This window comes from Narcine bancroftii, chromosome 6 (assembly GCF_036971445.1).
Source record: "Narcine bancroftii isolate sNarBan1 chromosome 6, sNarBan1.hap1, whole genome shotgun sequence".
Lineage (NCBI taxonomy): Eukaryota > Metazoa > Chordata > Chondrichthyes > Torpediniformes > Narcinidae > Narcine > Narcine bancroftii.
The window spans coordinates 91743800-91760830 of NC_091474.1; the positions used below are offsets into that span (position 1 = coordinate 91743800).

Genomic DNA, 17031 nt, shown 5'->3' on the forward strand with positions numbered 1-17031 from the left:
CCAGTGGGCTGATAACGCCTCAAACCGTGCATCTTGGCGCCTCACAGTTTGGCGGGCAGCAACCTCCTTTGAAGAAGACCGCAGAGCCCACCTCACTGACAAAAGGCAAAGGAGGAAAAACCCAACACCCAACCCCAACCAACCAATTTTCCCTTGCAACCGCTGCAATCGTGTCTGCCTGTCCCGCATCGGACTTGTCAGCCACAAACGAGCCTGCAGCTGACGTGGACTTTTTACCCCCTCCATAAATCTTCGTCCGCGAAGCCAAGCCAAAGAAATGTCTAAACTAAAATTGAAAATTTGCTGTCTACACAGGGTCCTTTATATCCCTGGATGTGCCTTCCCAATCTTTCATCTCATTATTTCACTGATTTATTGGGTGTGAAGCTCAGTGTACATTTGCCAGATCGGCTTATCTGTGGAATCAGCATCTACCAGTTCAGTATTTTAATTTGCAAATCACTTTTATACGTTTTCATCACCAGCTTGAAACTTAGAAATTTTGTCAGTGTCAAAAAAATGTTCACCTACAGATGCTTCACTGCTGGAATTATTCCCTGAAATTAGTAGGAAAATCAACGAACTCTCAGAAACTTCTGGACGCATTTCAAAATATTCCACGCCCTGTAATTCTTCCATGCTAAGCTGTTCATCTTGTGGAAGCTGAAATCCCCTACTCTTCTCACCCTGGGGTCGAAGGCAGTGCACAAATGTACTGGAAACTCAGTAGGTCATGCAGCATCCATGATGTAAAGGGTTCAGGCCCGGGGCCTTTCGTCAGGTAATTAACTATTTCTATTCCTCTCACCCTATCCATCTCATGCCTCAGTGCAGACTCAGAGTGTCAAAGGATCTGCTTCTCTGCTGTAATCAGGAGATCACGACCCAGTCCTCATTGAGGGATTGGCAGTGGAGAGGCCCAAGAACTTCAAATTCCTGGGTATCAACATCTCTGAGGATCTGTCCTGGAGCCTCTGTGTTGTTGCAATCACGACGTAGGCTCACCAACAGCTATATTTTGTAAGGATTTTAAGGAGGTTCAGTACGTCACCGAAGACTCTCATAAACTTCTACAGGTGGAGAACATTCTGTCTGTTTGCATCACCGCCTGGTATGGAGGTGCCAACGCTCAGGACAAGAAAAAAACCCCAGAGGGTTGTTAACTGGCCTGGGACATCACAGGTACCCGACTTCACTCTATCGAGTACACCTTCGAGAGCTGACATCTCAAGAAAGCATCTGGTAAGCTCACAAAAACTCCACCACCCAGGCCATACCCTCTTCACTCTGCTACCATTGGGAAAAAGGTCCAGGAATCTGAAGACGAGCATCCAGCACCCCAAGGACAGCTTCTTCCCTGCTGCCATCAAACACTGCCTCACTTTGCCTGTGACTTTTTTTCTTGCACTATTTTTATTTATTTAGTAAAGTGGTTTATATAAATGTTTGCACTGTGACGCTGCCACAAAACAATGCGTTTCGTGGCACGTTCATGACAATAAATTCTGATTCCGAACTCTTCTCTGCTGCGATTCTACCTGCATGTTCTGTCACCCACTGGCTGTAAGGAGACTTGCAGTGTAAATCCGGCAGTGTTTGCCCCTTTTTTCATTTGTAATCTCTATCCAAAAGGCCTCATTTGAAGAGGACGCCCTCCCTTGTTGCTACAGCGACAGTCAATCAATATTGCGAAGCCTACTCCTTTTTTGATTCCTCCCCTCTAATGCCTCAGTCTTCTTGACCCTCGAATATTGAATTACCAATCCAGCCCTTCCTCCGACCATGTCTCTGTAGTTTTTTTTTAATTTAGACATACAACACGGTAGCAGACCATTTCGGCCTACGAGTTCTTACTGCCCAATTTACATCCATCTAACCTAAACCCCCTGGTACGTTTCAAACAGTGGGAGGAAACCAGAACCCCCGGAGAAAACATACCCCATTAACCTACAGCCCAGGTACGCTTTGAATGGTGGGAGCCCCTGGAGAAAGCCCATTTTATTTTTAAGAGGAACAATTAAACCAGTGAGACTATTTTTCATCCTCTCTGCCGGGAGGGACAAAAACAGGCAACTGATGAAGAGCATAGCATTACGTACTGGAAGGGGGTGGTGTAGGTTAATTGTAATTGGGCAGCACGAGCTCATGGGCTGGAAGGGCCTGTAACCGTGCTGTATGTCTAAATTAAATTCCAATGCTTTAACAGGAGAGGGCAGTGTAAACCATCAACCCAGCCTGATTCAAAGTGCTACAAATGTAAAGTTCACACCAAGGTCAGACCAACAGAAAATATGTTCTCAAAAGATAAAAAGTGAAACAAATATGATTTGTAATCTTCAAAAGGAATGCACAGAAATACAAGCTCGACAAACCTCAAAAACATAATGAGCACACAAGTAGATTTCACACAAACACCAAGAAATCTGACACCATTTGGGGAATGTGGATTAGTCAGGTTGAGGTTAAACAGGACCCTAAGCCTGCAGCTGACATGGACATTTACCCCCTCCCTAAATCTTCGTCCGCGAAGCCAAGCCAAAGAAGAGAAGAGTGACAGTGAAGATCACTGGAGTCTCCCTCCTCCCTCCCCCTTCCCTCCATCAACGTGATCGACCAGGATTGTTTTCTGAAGAGAGGCACAAAATCATTGTGGACCCCTTCCACCCTGCACACATCTTTCAGCTGCTCCTGTTGGGAAAGATACAGGAGGATCAGAGCCAGCACCACCAGGCTGAGGAACAGCTTCTTCCCACGGGCAGTGAGAATGATAAACAACCAAATGAACTGCTCACACTGACCATCCAAGACTCTCATTTGTATAAATCAATATTTATTTATTTGTATATTTGAATATCTGTCCTGCGTGTATATTGTCTGTCTGTATGTGTGTAATGTCTGGTTGTGTGTCTGTGTGTTTTGCACCGAGGACCGGAGAACACTGTTTCATCGGGTTGAACTTGTACAATCAGATGACAATAAACCTGACTTGACTAGCCAATATTTGAGACAGAGGATTCTGTGGTGAAATATTAGTTCAGATCATGTGCCTCGTCTAGAATTGACAAGAATTTAAAAACTAATTATTCTATACTTGCAGGATATGCAGGAAATAAAACACTCAGTTGTTGACTACATGGTTGAAGCAAAATACCCAAAAAAACTTCATGGTAACTCTGTTTCCTGCTGCCTGATCCTCGTTTGTCTGGAGGCCTGAGCACTGAGGCAGGCCTGGTGTTGCCATCCTGTTTCCTGCTGCCTGCCCCTTTGCCTGTCTAGAGGCCTGAGCACATGTTCTGTTTCCTGCTGCCTGCTCCTTGTATGTCTGGAGGTGAGGCTGATTTTCCTCTGCTGTCCCTTGCTTTCTCCTTTGGCTGGTGAGGAGCCATTCCCAAGGTTGCTTCGCTGCTTTGGGACCATATTGAACCGGGTTTGGCCACTTGTTTTTATTCTGTATGTACATTTGAACTTCCTATGACCTTAAAGGTTCAATTCAATGTGGTCATGACGTTCAGCATCAAATGTTACCACAATTATAGTCAACAGTCATGCAAGTCAGAGCAAGCTGGTCAAAAAACATTTTTGAATTCATGTAAAGGTTAAATTCAATGTGGTCATGACATTCAGCATCAAATGTTACTCCTACTGAACCTCCTTGGACATTTCTAGAGCGCTCATATTGATCTGCATGGAGAACAGACGAATAGACACAGACAGACATACGTGCATATTAGATGGATAGAACTTGAATATATTCTAATTATTGTCCTCAGAAGACCAGACATGGGTGGGGGAGGGGAGGGGAGGGGAGGGGTTATTTTAATACTGTGCATGTTCAATCCTGAATCCAACAGGACAATGAGTTCCTGAATTACAGCAGCTGCACTGGATTTCAGTGAATTTGAGTAAACTGCTGGCATCAAAGCATCTTTATCATGTGGTCACCTTCCCAAAAAACATTTTAAAATGTCACAATTCATTATGTATGAATATCTTCACACTTAATGCTCTTGAATGAGAATGGTAAATTTCACAATCATTTCAACATGATCAAATAAAATTTACATTTCATCTTTTGGTTTAATCTTTTGATCTCATCAAAACCGACACAATCTCCCTGACACCCTGTTCTCTGTTGTACAGCCAGCAGATATTCATTCCGCCCACATAATTTTCATTTTCATTTTCAATGGAAAAGGGGGGTGGGGGGAATAACATTTGCTTCCCAGCTATCATTGTTAACAAAGTTCTGTTTGGGAAAGCATTTTAGCGAGACAAACAGTAGTTAGCGATTAGCGCAATGTATTTGTTAAATTCCTCTGCCATCTCCTTGTTTCCGGTAATAATTTCACCCTTGCCCATTTTCAAAGGGCCAATTTTAGACCGAACCAATTTCTTCCTCTTCACATACTTAAAAAAGCTTTTGCTATCCTCTGCAATATTATCTGCTAATTTCCTCTCGTACTTCATTTTCCCGTCTCTTATGGCTTTCTTAGTTACCCTCTGATGTTCTTTGAAGGTTTCCCAATCCTCTAATTTCCCACTCCGCTTCGCTATCTTATAATTACTCCCTTTGGACTTGATAATGCACACAAAATTGTTAGGACCCCTTCCACCCCGCATACAGCTGCTCCCATCGGGATAGAGATACAGGAGGATCAGAGCCAGCACCACCGGGCTGAGGAACAGCTTCTTCCTGTGGGCAGTGAGAATGCTGAACGACCAAAGGAACTGCTCACACTGACCCTCCGAGATTCTAAAGCTATGTTAATGTATTTTTATACATGTACTGCATATATACCGTTTGTCTCTATATGTGTTTGCACGTTTTTGCACTTAGAACTGGAGAAGGTTGTTTCATCAGGTTGTACTTGTACAATTGGATGTTAATGAACTTGAACTGTTTTAAATGTGACACTGTACTCTCAACTTTTCTTTTATTGTTATGCCATTCCCCCATTTTTATTCTGGCACTATCTGTTATTGCTTGACTTGCCTGGATAGCATGCCAAAAAACATTTTTCAACCGTATCTCAGTACAATTGACAATGGACTACTCTATTCAATAGAGTGCGGCTGCTGGGAAACAGAATATAGCAAATGGTGGAAAACTAACGAGTCAGTATTTGTGGACAGAAAATTTTAGGTCACTGATCTTCACTCAGATTCATAAAGTCAGATCTTGTTGACAATCATGATTCACCTGCATTGACAAGTATCAACTTATCTTTGCCAATCTCAGTTTATTGCCTGAAACTATCCTGACAGTAAAATAAAACACTGAACAGCAGCAAATTGTTGAGCAATATGTGAACAGGAGAGCAGATTCAAACAAGGGAAAATAACTGTGCCAGATGACTAACAATTCTTCAAGGGTGAAAACTGATCAAAACCAATTTTAAAATAATAACAGTGCTCTTACAAAGTCAGCGACCCAGGTTCGAATCTCCTGCTGTCTGGAAGGATATTCCCCCTGTCTGCGTGGATTTCCTCTGGGTGCTCCGGTTTCCACCCAGGTCCCAAAGATGTACTGGGGTTAGCTAGTTAATTGGTCATGAGAAACACAAAAATCAAACTTACCTCACAACATGGGTGTCCTAAGATCGCTGGCAGACCTTGAAATCGGCGGAATTGGCAGTCTCCGTCAGGCCGTGGGGCCTTTAAACAGCTCCTGCAAGTTCAACACCACCACCGCGGGAATTTTAAACAGCCAGCCATCAGGCCATTTAAACTTTCCAGGAGTCGCAGACAGCAGACGTTCGGCACATTTAAACATTGCAGAGGATTTAAAGGCTCAGCGCGTGGACCATTTAAACACCGTGGGAACTAGCAGCAGTGGTCCCACGGGCCAGGTAAAGAAGACCCGACCACCTGAATGCAGAAGCAGGGGCTACAGGTCAAGCTCTACCGCCTCATACCATCCTCCTGGCCCACATACAGACCCCGGAAAACAAACATGATGAACTCCAAGTCAGACTTCAACATCAGAGAGACATCAGGGGGTGCTGCATGGTCTCCTTTACAGAAACATGGCTAAATGCAGACATTCCGGACATGGCGCTGCAGCCCAAGGGCTACCCCCTCCCGTTGCACTGACCGAACACTGGCTTCTGGAAAACCAGGGGGAAGCGGTGTTTGTGTCATCATCAATTCATCATGGTGCCCAGACATGACCATCATGTCCCAGTCCTGCTCCCCTAACCCGGGACATCTAGCAGCCAAGTGGCACCCATTCTACCTGTCCCCATCATCCTGGTCACATTCTGCTCCAAGTAATGTCAGGCTGGGCACTGGAGGGACTGAGCACTGTGATGCCTTCCTGATCACTCTGGGAGACTTCACTCAGGCCAACCTGAAGAATTCTCTGACAAACTACCACCAACACGTCACAAGCGAGACCAGGGGAACCAACACACTCAACCATTGCTCCGCCACCATGAAGAACGCCTATTGAGCCAGATCACAACCGCACTTCGGCAAGTCCAATCATTTAGTTGTACTTCCACTCCCGACGTACAAGCAGAGACCGAAGGCCACAGCACCAGTGGTGAAGACGGCAAAAGTATGGTTGAGGGAGGCAGAGGAGCATTTGCTTTGAATCAGTGGACTGGACCATGTCCAAGAACTCATCCATAGACTTGAATGAATATGCAACAGGTGTCACTGACTTCATCAAGACCTGCATGGATGAGTGTGGGCCCACACACACGTACCGGGCTGAGGTCAAGAACAAGGGTGTTTAAGGCTGGGGATCGAGATCTTTACAAGTCCAGGTATGACCTGCAGAAGGCCATATCTGAAGCAAAGTGGCAATTCCAAAGAAAGCTAGAGACAGAGACAGATACACACCAGTTATGGCAGGAAGCGTCGGCCATTACAGCATACAAAGCAAGGGCGAACACTATAGATGACTGTGATGCTTCACTACTGGATGAGCTGAACACCTTCTATGCCCATTTTGAGAAGAAGAACCAGACAGTTCTTACTAGTATCCCTGAAAAGGCTGAGGGCTCTGTGATATGTGTCTAAGAGGGTGAGATGAGAACATCATTCAAGAGGGTGAACCCTTGCAAGGCATCAGGCCATGATGGCAAACCTGGCAGGGCACTGGAAATCTGCACCAACCAACTAGCCGGAATGTTCACAGACATTTTCAACCTCTCATTGCTATAGTCAGAGGTTCCCACCAGCTTCAAAAGGGCATCAATCATCCTGGTGCCCAAGAAGAGTAGTGTGAGCTGCCTCAACGATTACTGCCCAATAGCACTAACTTCTACTGTGATGAAATGCTTTGAAAAGCTGGTCGTGGCCAGGATTAAGTTCTGGTCAAGAAGCTACAAACTGTTGGCCTCTGTACCCACCTCTGCAACTGGATCCTTGCCTTTCTCATCAGAAGACCAGTCAGTGGAAATGTCTCGTCCTCACTGATTATCAACACATGCACGTGCTTAGCCCACTTCTCTACTCGTTATACAGCCATGACTGTGTGGCCAGGCACAATTCCAATGCTACCTACAACAAGTTGTCGGGAGAATCACAAAGTTCACAGGAGGGAGATGGATCAGCTCGTTGAATGGTGTAATGACAACAACCTTGCATTCAATGTCAGCAAAACCAAGGAGATGATTATGGACTTCAGGGGAACATGACCCAGTCCTCATCAAGGGCTCAGTGGTGGAGCGTCAAGAACTTCAAATTCCGGGGTGTAAACATGTCTGAGGATCTGTCCTGGAGCCTCCAGATTGATGCAATCGCAGAGAAGGCTCGCCAGCGGTTATACTGTGTGAGGTGTCTGAGGCAGTTCAGTATGTCGCCGAAGACTCTCATAAACTTCTACAGGTGTACCAAGGGGAGAATTCTGGCTGGTTGCATCACTGCTTGGTACGGAGGTGCCAACTCTCAGGACAAGAATAAACTCCAGAGGGTTGTTAACTCGGCCTGCGACATCACAGGCACCAGACTCCACTCCATCGAGGACATCGACAGGAGGCGGCATCTTAAAAAAGCAGCCTCTGTCCTCAAAGACCCCCCCACCACCCAGGCTATTCCCTCTTCACTCTGCTACCATCAGGAAAAAGTACAGGAGCCTAAAGACGAGCACTCAGCGGAACAGGGACAGCTTCTTCCCCGCTGCCATCAGATTCCTGAATCATCAATGAACCACAGAGGAGGAGTCACGCGATGGAGTAGTGGCCGGACGGTGAACTCCAGCCCTCTCCAGAAAAGTCGGGAAAAACGAGAGAAAACACAAAGGCACAGAAATAAAAGTTACAGAAAAGTGAGTATAAAGGTGGAAAGAAGATGGCGACAAAAAAAGAAAAATCGAAAGCAACGGTAAGAAGAGAGGAAGAGAAGACAAAGGAAGAAAAAGGTGAAGGCCTTACCTGTCCGAAGAGGCCCGCTGCGGAGAGAGAAACCCGCTCCCTCAGGTCGGTAAATAATGGACTACAAAAATGGCTCGCAGAGCCGAGTAAAAGTGCGCAACCGCGCATGCGCGATACTTCGCGCATGCGCGATGCGAATGAAAAAAAACACACCGACGGGAGGGGGGACCAGCTGGGGAGTCGATCTCCACAGCCGGCAACGACAGCTGCAGAACACCTGCAGCAAGAAGAGACCACAGAAGACAACAGAAACAAGATAGAAGAGGAGGAAAGGGCAACAAAGAAACAACAGATGGCCAACCCAGAGGAAGAAGAAGAGGAAGAGTATGGTGAAATAGAAGAAGAAAAGAGAGGCAAGGTAAAGGATATACTTGCTCTTATTAGAGGATACATGGAATCATTTAAAGAATGGCAAACACAGGAATTTAAGGATTTAAGAAAAAGAATAAACAACACAGAAGAGAAAATAAATAAAATGGAGATGACCTTAACAGAAATGGGAAAGAAAATGGACAAGATGGAAGAGCGGGCAGTAGCAGCAGAAATGGAGGTAGAAGACTTAAAAAAGAAATTGGAGAAATCTAATAAAAAAACTAAAGAGACACAAGAACTACTAGCTCAAAAAATAGATACAATGGAAAACCATAACAGAAGAAATAACATAAAGATAGTGGGCCTTAAGGAAGATGAAGAAGGCAAGAATATGAGGGAGTTTATAAAAGAGTGGATCCCTAAGACCCTAGGATGTCCAGAACTACAGCAAGAATTGGAAATAGAAAGGGCACATAGAGTATTGGCCTCTAAACCACAACCACAACAAAAACCAAGATCGATTGTAGTAAAATTCCTAAGATATACTACAAGAGAAAAGGTACTGGAGAAGACAATGGAAAAAGTAAGAGAGGGCAACAAACCACTGGAGTATAAAGGGCAAAAAATCTTCATTTATCCAGATATAAGTTTTGAACTCCTAAAGAAGAGAAAAGAGTTCAATACAGCAAAGGCGATTTTATGGAAGAAAGGGTATAAATTCATACTAAAGCATCCAGCGGTATTGAAAATATTTATTCCAGGACAACAAAACAGACTATTCTCGGATCCAGAAGAAGCACGAAAATTTGCAGAACAATTACAAAAATAGACTGAGGGAGGAAGACGGGTAATGAGAGTTAAGATGATCACAATTGATATGTATGTGGGTAAAGACAAAAATAGACTGAGGGATGAAGACGGGTAATGAGAGTAAAAATGATCACGATTGATATGTATGCGGGTAAAGAGGTATAAGAGTGAATAGAGACAAGGAGCATACGTGAATGTATCTGTACTTAGAGGAAAATATAGATAGTATAGACAAGAATTAATAAGGGAAGGTAATGGAATAGAGAGAATAAGGAGGGAATTAAAAGAGTGACCTTTGTGACATATGAAAAGTGAAATCTTTTCTGGGGGAGGCGGGGTGGGGGGAAATAGCGGTCACTGCAAAATCAGTTGACGCTTGCGAGTGGATTCGCAAATCCAAATGGAGAGGGGAGATGTGGTTGTCCGACAAGGGATAAAGGACAACTCAGGAGGTGAATGGGAGATTGGGAATAAATAAGATAGAAATAGGAGAATAAGGAAAATGTTGGATGTTGTAGGAATGTTGTCTTATAAAGAGTTGAAAATAAGAAAACAGAAATGGAAAAGGAGGAAAGGTAATGATGGAAAAACGGAAAGAGAAGATAAACAAAATATAAAAGGGCTACGCTGAACTATATGTCTTTAAATATTAATGGAATACATAACCAAATTAAAAGGAATAAACTACCAAATTTAAATGAATAAATGTATTCCATTAGAAAAAATAACATATTGGTTAAGAAATAATATTGAAATATTCGAACAAGTAAAGGAGCCTTACATTAAATACAATAGCGAAAACCTACCGGGGACAAACATTATCTAAGTTGATGGAAGGAGAAGGAAAGAAAAGAATGGACTCAGTAGAATTTCTGGTGTAATTTTGTTGAATGACAACATTGTCTGACTGGATTAATGCAACCTAGATTGTATACCTAAAATGGATGAGAGGGGGGGTGGGGGGGTGGTTTGGGAGGAAAGGGGGGGGGGAGAAAAAGTCACTGTATATGTGTGAAAAAGAAATTGTGTATATCATGGCTAATGTGATTTATGGTGTGAAAAATAAAAAAAATTAAAAAAAAAAAAAAAAAAAAAAAATCAATGAACCACAGACACGGCCTCACTTTTCCTGCACTCTTATTGTTATTTTTATAGCATTTTGACGCTGCCGCAAAACACCGAATTTTATGACTTATTCATGACAATAAATTCTATTCAGATTCTGATTTTGCAGCAATACAGAACTCCTGAGCAATGGTGTCATGTGGATTCTGGAGGGTCATGTGACCTTGCTGTCTGGAACCTGATTGGAAGTCGCATTAAGTGCACACCTGACCATCGGCCCCTTTAAATCACTTACTGATTACCTAGGCCAGACTCCCCAGCTAACTGCACTTTAAAAGCCCACCATGTGCAACAGACCATCCTCTCTGCTCTTTGGTCCTGTCTATAAGCACTGACCCCTGACAGACTCAAACTGTGGACATTGCTGGAGGAGTGGTTGGTAAGGTGATCACTACACTGAGAGTGGGAACGTAGTAATGTGTGGGAATACTTAGCATGGAGCAGTACCCCAATGGAGCAGGGAACTGGGAGTGCATGTTGAAGTCCCTGTGTGCTAATCACCAAATATTAAAGAGAGAGAACACACTTTCACCCAGCCGCTGAGAAGCAGAAGATTTTTGGAAATTTTCCACTCCATTGGCAGTGTAAAAAATGTCGTCACAGAATTTATTTGATAAATTCCATTCTGTAAATTTTCCACCAAGACCCCTTCACATTTTTATGGAGCAGTGACAGTCTGATTTGACCACAGGCACTCATCAGAAACTGGTCCACCTCCCTTCAAACTCCACGACACAGGATTGCAGTGCCAAAGTGCTTCCTGAGTAAACGACCATCTGGAGGTTAGTAAGCAAAATTTTAATGGAATTTCTCTTTTATTTCTGTGTAAACGTCATAAGAGAGAGAGAGAGAGAGAGAGAGAGAGAGAGAGAGAGAGAAAGAGAGAGAGAGAGAGAGTGAGAGAGAGAGTAGGTGATGACTGGTATCAGAGATCACTGTATTGGCCTGGAAGTCAGCCTGAAGAAAACTGAGGTCCTCCATCAGCCAGCTCCCCACCATGACTACCAGCCCCCCCACATCTCCATCGGGCACACAAAACTCAAAACTCAAAACGGTCAAAACTATCTCGGCTGCACCATTTCATCAGATGCAAGGATCGACAATGAGATAGACAACAGACTCGCCAAGGCAAATAGCGCCTTTGGAAGACTACACAAAAGAGTCTGGAAAAACAACCAACTGAAAAACCTCACAAAGATAAGCGTATACAGAGCCGTTGTCATACCCACACTCCTGTTCGGCTCCGAATCATGGGTCCTCTACCGGCATCACCTACGGCTCCTAGAACGCTTCCACCAGCGTTGTCTCCGCTCCATCCTCAACATCCATTGGAGCGCTTTCATCCCTAACGTCGAAGTACTCGAGATGGCAGAGGTCAACAGCATCGAGTCCACGTTGCTGAAGATCCAGCTGCGCTGGGTGGGTCACATCTCCAGAATGGAGGACCATCGCCTTCCCAAGATCGTGTTATATGGCAAGCTCTCCACTGGCCACCGTGACAGAGGTGCACCAAAGAAAAGGTACAAGGACTGCCTAAAGAAATCTCTTGGTGCCTGCCACATTGACCACCGCCAGTGGGCTGATATCGCCTCAAACCGTGCATCTTGGCGCCTCACAGTTTGGCGGGCAGCAACCTCCTTTGAAGAAGAGCGCAGAGCCCACCTCTCTGACAAAAGGCAAAGGAGGAAAAACCCAACACCCAACCCCAACCAACCAATTTTCCCCTGCAGCCGCTGCAACCGTGTCTGCCTGTCCCGCATCGGACTTGTCAGCCACAAACGAGCCTGCAGCTGACGTGGACTTTTACCCCCTCCATAAATCTTCGTCCGCGAAGCCAAGCCAAAGAAGACATAACAATTACAGCACGGAAACAGGCCATTAGGCCCTTCTAGTCCGCACCGAACCAAACACCCCTTTCTAGTCCCACCTCCCTGCACAATGCCCATAACCCTCCATCTTCTTCTCATCCATATACCTGTCCAACCTTTTCTTAAATAATACAATTGACTCCGCCGCCACTATTTCTCCCGGAAGATCATTCCACACGGCTACCACTCTCTGAATAAAGAAGTTCCCCCTCATGTTACCTCTAAACCTCTGCCCCTTAATTCTTAACTCATGTCCTCTTGTTTTAATCTTTCCTCCTCTTAACGGAAATAGTCTATCCACATCCACTCTGTCTATCCCTTTCATAATCTTAAATACTTCTATCAAATCCCCTCTCAACCTTCTACGCTCCAAAGAATAAAGACCTAATCTGTCCAATCTCTCCCTATACTCTAGATGCTTAAACCCAGGTAACATTCTGGTAAACCTTCTCTGCACTCTCTCCACTCTGTTTATATCCTTCCTATAATTAGGCGACCAGAACTGCACACAGAAATCCACATTAGGCCGCACCAACGTCTTATACAATCTCAACATCACCTCCCAACTCCTATATTCCATGCAATGATTGATAAAGGCCATCATACTAAAAGCTTTCTTCACCACCCTATTCACGTGAGTTTCTACCTTCAGGGAACGATGTACCGTCACTCCTAAATCTTTCTGCTCTTCTGTATTCCTCAATGCTCTCCCATTTACCACATATGTCCTATTCTGATTCTTCTTACCAAAATGAAGCACCTCACACTTATCAGCATTAAATTCCATCTGCCATTTTTCAGCCCACTTTTCTAAGCAGCCCAAATCCCTCTGCAATCCTTGAAAACCTTCTTCATTATCCACTATTCCACCTATCTTAGTATCGTCTGCATATTTACTAATCCAATTCACCACCCCATCATCTAGATCATTAATGTATATAACGAACAACAATGGGCCCAATACAGATCCTTGAGGCACACCACTGGTCACCGACCTCCAACCTGACAGACAATTATCCACTACCACTCTCTGGCCTCTCCCTTTCAGGCAATGTTCAATCCATTTGACTATCTTAAAATTTATACCTAAAGACTGCACCTTCCTAACTAACCTTCCATGTGGTATTTGATGTGAATGTTTTTGTTGTTTTAGTTGTTTTGTGCCTTTCCTGTTATGATTTCCCCATGTGTGCAATATAGTTCAGCCTGTGTCTGGACTCACTTCTCTGTGAACCCACCACACCTGATTTATCATGTATTTGGTGATACATAATTACACCACTGGGTCACCAGGGGTCATCCCAGTGACCTTGTATATAAAGCAGTCCAGAACTACAGTCTAGTCTTCCAGATTCATCTTGCAGAGAGACAAGATCTCTTACTGTACATATTCATTTATTAAAGCTGTCTTATACTCGCACTGCTGGTGTGGTTATTGTCAGTACAATTTAATAAACTAATATGTACACAAAGAGGTCTTGTCTCTCTGCAAGACAAACCTGGAAGGCTAGACTGTAGCTCTGGACTGCTTTATATACAAAGTCACCGGGATGACGTCTGGTTACCCAGTGGTGTAATTACATATCACTGCAAAAACCTTTCCAGCTAACATTGGCCCATGCTGTATCGTTCCTTTGCAAGGGGATTGGAGAACGAAAGATCAAAAGAGAAAGTCTACGAATAAGCGCAAGTCATGAGAGCCTAAATGGTAAAAGTGACAAGCGAGCAAAGCACAAGGAAGGTGTAAAGGATCAATAATGGTCCTTTGACCTCAAATTATTTCTCTTTCTACAGACCTGGGTGTATCTTGCATTTTAATTTTATTACAGTCTAAAGGTACCATTAACAAGAGTAGCAGAATCATTGCCATTTCTGGCCACACAATTGCCAACTTGGGTGGATTTTTGTGTTGTTAACCACGCTTTAAATTGCTTTGATTGAAATGCTAATGGTGTTGTCACAATACCGACGAAGAGCAGGAAAGTGGACAAGGCAGAACTGATCTGTCTTCAGGAAGATGAAACAAGGCAGAGGAGAGGAGCAAATGCTGGAGCTGTGAGGTACAGTCACCACATTTGAGTGAGCATGGTATTGAAAGATGATATATTTCTCAATATCTCCAAGGAATTTGTATACATTGCAAAAGTGGAAAGTAACGCAGGATGTTTTTTCTATGTGCATGTGGTTCGTTGATCCTGAATACACAATAACAGCATTGTTCACCACCCTTGCTCAGGATGGCAGTGTTTACTGGCCTGAATTGGACAAGACGTCAACTTGGACCAGGTTCATTGCAAACCTTTTTCTTCCCCCCAATTTTTACTCAGTTGTTTCATTAATGTTCAAATGAAATAGACCAAACAGAACACTACAAATGGCAATTTTACCACAACAACAAGAAAAAATCAATAAGCCTGAGTTCATCCAGATCAAACAACCAGAATCGGGTTTTTATTTGCATCTATCAGGATATACAGTATTCAGCGGAAGGAAGATTCTGTAAGCTCCCTTGTACAAAGAGCTTGAAAATACATGATTAATGAAGAAAAATATCTCCCTCAACTTGAGCAATGTTTATAAGCTGCCTTTACAGTATTGACTGTTGCCCTTTAGAATTTTTAAAGCACGTGCTTACCTTCTTGACTTGTGAAAAGATTCCTTGTTTGTTGAAATCACTGAGAATTATGAGCAGAACATTGCAACTGCTTGTGACAGTATTACAGGCAATGACCTCGCTGGACTGGGCAGGCTGGCCCGCCTTCTGTCTCTGCAGCTCCTCCCCCGTAAGATCCCTAATAAAGGCCGATAGTCCTAGTCTCCTCCCTCCATACCTGCCTTGGACGTGAGCCAACAGCATGTAGCAGCACATCCGGGCCTTCTGATCAACAAAGCCTTGGACTACCTGCTTCGTGTCTGTGAGTGGTCATTGATCGTGCCACAAAATCATTGGTTCCCAAAAATGTTATTGCATTCCAGGGAAATTGCCCGTTAATGGGAGGAAGACATTCGAAAAGAACTCATATTTATTTGAACACATTTCAGGATCTCAGGACATCCCTGAATACTTTGCTAAGTTACTTTAGTGCTCTAACCTTGAGAGCTGACCCCATAATATTCTGATTTGGTGAAAATAATGTCAATTAAGACATTGCTGCTTATTTCCATTGCTGGGGAAGGAATTACAATTTTGTGGTTGTGCCATAAATAAAAATTAAGGATGACTTTTAAATCATGTTATTGATAACATTTAAATTTAGATTTAAATATAAATTTAGACATACAGCACGGTAACAGGCCCTTTTGGGCCGCAAGTCTGTGCCGCCCAATTACACCCAATTAACCTACACCCCTGGTATGATTTGAAGGGTGGGAGAAAATCAGAGCCCCCGGGAAAAATCCACACAGACACGGGGAGAATGTACAAATTCCCTATAGACAGCGCGAGATTTGAACCTGGTCTCAATTGCTGGCGCTGTAACACTGATTGGAAAAAAGGAACGTAACTCCTCTGTGGCCCCACCTTTGGATCATCTCTTTCCTTCATGGTTCAAAGGAATGTGTGATTAATAGTGCCTTAAGACTATAAAACATAGTAGAAATAACCTATTAAGCCCCGCCATTTAATCATGAGCTGATCCATTTTCCCACTGCCCAGCCTTTGATGCCCTGGCTAATCAAGAACCTCTGGCCTCCACAACCTTCTGTGGCAACAGATTCACCACCCTCTAGCTGTAGAAATTCCTCCGCATCTCTTTTCTGAGCGGAAACCCTGCAATCTGAAGTTGTGCCCTCTTGTCCTAGATTCTCCCAACCTTACTACATCTACTCTGTCCACGCCTTTCAACACTCTAAATGTTTCTACAAGATTCCCCCCCCACCACCCCCTCATTCTCCTAAATTCCACCTGCTACAATCAAAAGAATAGATGAATTTCTAGACCTGTATGAATCAAGGCACTGTTGTTCATTAATTCTGATACATACTCATTAACATTAAGCTGGAAAGCACAACGCAGTGAAATCCCTAAAGAACAAAGGAATAACTTATTAGTATCATTTATTTCTTGATGATGTTAATCAAAGGTGTATTTTGTTCTCAAATAATCTGCCCTTCCATTACTAGATATATCGATAAGTAAATCATTTGCATGCTTCAATAGTGATGTTTTCACATATTTCTAATAAGAGCAGAAATAGATACAGGTGCATGTGATTCGTTCTGGGTTGTGAGTCCAGGAAATAACCAGCAAAATCATTGCAACTCTGGTGCAATTTTCACCGTTCCGAAATGTGACTGAGCTCCATGTTAAATTCTAACTCGGTGTTGAAGGCAGACCCAATGTTAACATTTATGAAGATTTTGAACAGGCATGTGGATGGGAGAGATATGGAGGGCTGTGGACTGGGTACAGGTCAGTGGGACTAGGCCAGTGGTTCTCAACCTTTTACTTTCCACTCACATCCCACTTTAAGTGATCCCTATGCCATCGGTGCTCTGTGTGATGGAGATTCTAATTCCAGAATACGTCATACCTT

At 43.7% G+C, this 17031-nt stretch overlaps 1 protein-coding gene across 4 annotated transcripts in view; it reads right to left on the reverse strand.

The window, feature by feature from the left end:
- The window catches only part of LOC138736344 (transmembrane protein 150A), a 49152-nt gene that overhangs the window by 5238 nt on the left and 26883 nt on the right, over positions 1-17031 (reverse strand). The window contains exon 1 of one of the 4 annotated variants that reach the window (XM_069885701.1): positions 15132-15380. The exons of the other annotated variants lie outside the window; for them this stretch is intronic. Within the exon in view, the coding sequence (XP_069741802.1) occupies positions 15132-15365 (234 nt within the window). The 5' untranslated portion in view covers positions 15366-15380. Of the gene's footprint in view, positions 1-15131; positions 15381-17031 lie in introns of those variants that run through there. 4 annotated transcript variants of the gene reach the window in all.